General features: G+C 42.0%; 1 protein-coding gene across 1 annotated transcript; it reads right to left on the reverse strand.

Moving 5' to 3' along the window:
• Window positions 1-218: 218 nt before the first annotated feature.
• LOC136977656 (uncharacterized) lies at window positions 219-1427 on the reverse strand. Its single transcript, XM_067273184.1, has one exon. It carries the CDS (start codon window positions 1425-1427, stop codon window positions 219-221), a length of 1209 nt encoding a protein of 402 aa, XP_067129285.1.
• Between the last annotated feature and the right edge of the window lie 780 nt (window positions 1428-2207).

A 2207-nucleotide genomic window follows, 5' to 3' on the forward strand; every position in this document is an offset into this window, starting at 1 on the left:
GTTTGAAACCAGTACAGCCACACCTCCACTAGCGCGGGTGTGGCTATCATCATCCTTACGGTAAAGATCAAATCCTTTTAAAGAAATTTTTTCTCCAGGTTTTAGATGTGTTTCCTGGAGTGCCACGCAGAGAGATGTGGTAGATGATGTCAAATGTTTAACGTCAGAGAAGTTGTTGCGGAAACCACGACAGTTCCATTGGATTATTTTATAATCCATTATGTGGTTGAGGCAGCATTCTTTGCGAGGGTATCCCTCTTTAATTTAACAGGCGGTCTCTCTTTTGGAGGTGACATTGGTTTTTTTACCTCCACATTATTCTCTTCATCAGAGATATCAGAGAACTCGCTCACAGACTGAGTCTCTGATTTTTTAGCTTTAGAGAGAGCTGCTTTCACTCTCTGTTTGTTTAGTGGGTTCTTATTAGCCTTTTTAGAACCCACATTTCTTGTTATTACCCCTGTTTTAGGTAGGGGTGTTTTGATCTTCTTGCTCTCTTTTTCTGGTGTTTGGGTAGATGGCAGTATTAAACATTTCGCATGGCGTGTAAAGGATTCACTTGGAGAGACAGAGATATCTGTTTGAACTGCACAAGTGTTTGTGGATTTCAAGACAGCAGCATAGGTCTTCTGCTTCAGTGGTGCACTTGAAGTGACCATGCGGCGAGCCTCTGGGTAAGGTACGTTGTTGACTGTTTTCACTCGCTGGATCTCTTTCTCTCTCTGCCATGCAGGGCATTTTCGGGAGTAGGCAGGATGGGCATCCTTGCAGTTCACACAGCATGGGGTAGTTTTACATTCGGTACTCTCGTGACCTTCCGTCCCACACTGTGCGCATACGCTTTTCCCTCGGCAAGATGTTTGTGAATGTCCAAATCGCTGGCATTTAAAGCAACGCAGCGGATTTGGAACATATGGGCGAACTGGGCAGCGTAGATAACCAGCTGTAATAACAGATGGCAAAGTCGGTTTATTAAATGTCAGAATAAGATGTTTTGTAGGAATCAACTTGCCATCCCGACGAATGGAGATGCGTCGGACAGCAGTGACGCCTTGGTCTGAAAGACCGATCTGGATATCTGATTCATCTTCAGACATCAGATCGATCTCAGATATCACACCACGTGATGAATTCAAACTTCCATGTGGTGTGACTGTCACTTCAATTTCTCCTAAATTCTTTGTAGCTAAAAGTTTTGCCGATTGTTGAGGTGAGGCAGTTTCTACAAGTAGGTCTCCTGACCTCAATTTCTGTGTTTTCTTCAGATGCCCAATGGTTGATTCGAATAACTTCTGGATCAAGAAAGGGGAGCATTTTGACAGAGGTTTTTCTCCAGTAGCATGCACTATCAAGTAGCATGGCTGGCTGGAAATGTTTTGATTTGTATTTTTTGGCATGTCTGGATTTTTTGGGGTTTTAGAATCCATATTTAAGATTAGATATTCAGCTCCTAGTGACCCCACCCACCATGGGGCCCAACAAGGGGATGCCGTCACATGAGAGGATCCCATAGACCGTCACACCAGGGTTTCCCAGGAGCTATACCCTCACAATGCAGTCGAGAAGAGCACACCTTGTCTGATATGTCCGCCCGGTCTGCATCGATCGGTTGACTCCAGGCCGAGGTCAAGAATGACTCAACGACCAGCCGATTGACTCAAACGGAGCCTGATTTGAGCCTCCCGTTTATCCGAAGCAGGGGCCAAAGCAGTGTGTTGGGGACGGTATGTTGCCCCTCAACTACCAGGATCCCCCTTTCCGGCATACGGGTCACCACGCACGGCAAACACGATAACCGGGTGAAACAAAGTAGTACATGGAATAGTTATGTACAACATACAAGCAATAAAGACAATGTAAGGTATACAAAAGGATAAACAATAATACACTAAACATGGATACAGAAAGTAGAACAATAAACACAATATACAGGGTTACAAATAATTAAACAAAATACAGTGTACAAAATACAGACAAATATACAATAAACACAATATGATACAAAATACAAACACAATACAAGTAGTAAACACAATGCACAGAAATGCTAATGATTAAACGAAAACAAAAGTAAAAAAAAAACTACAAATAATAAGTTGTAAAACTATGTACATAATGCAAAAGATTAAATAGTAAACAAAATAGTAATGAATACAATTAATAAGACAATCACCATATACAGGAATACAAAACGTTGAACAATAATC

The sequence above is a fragment of the Centruroides vittatus genome, unplaced genomic scaffold, assembly GCF_030686945.1.
Source record: "Centruroides vittatus isolate TY-2023 unplaced genomic scaffold, ASM3068694v2 contig_463, whole genome shotgun sequence".
Taxonomy (NCBI): Eukaryota; Metazoa; Arthropoda; class Arachnida; order Scorpiones; family Buthidae; genus Centruroides; species Centruroides vittatus.

Coding starts and splice junctions, on each gene's coding strand:
- LOC136977656 (XM_067273184.1), bottom strand. CDS start 1,427: ATGGATTCTAAAACCCCAAAAAATCCAGACATGCCAAAAAATACAAAT.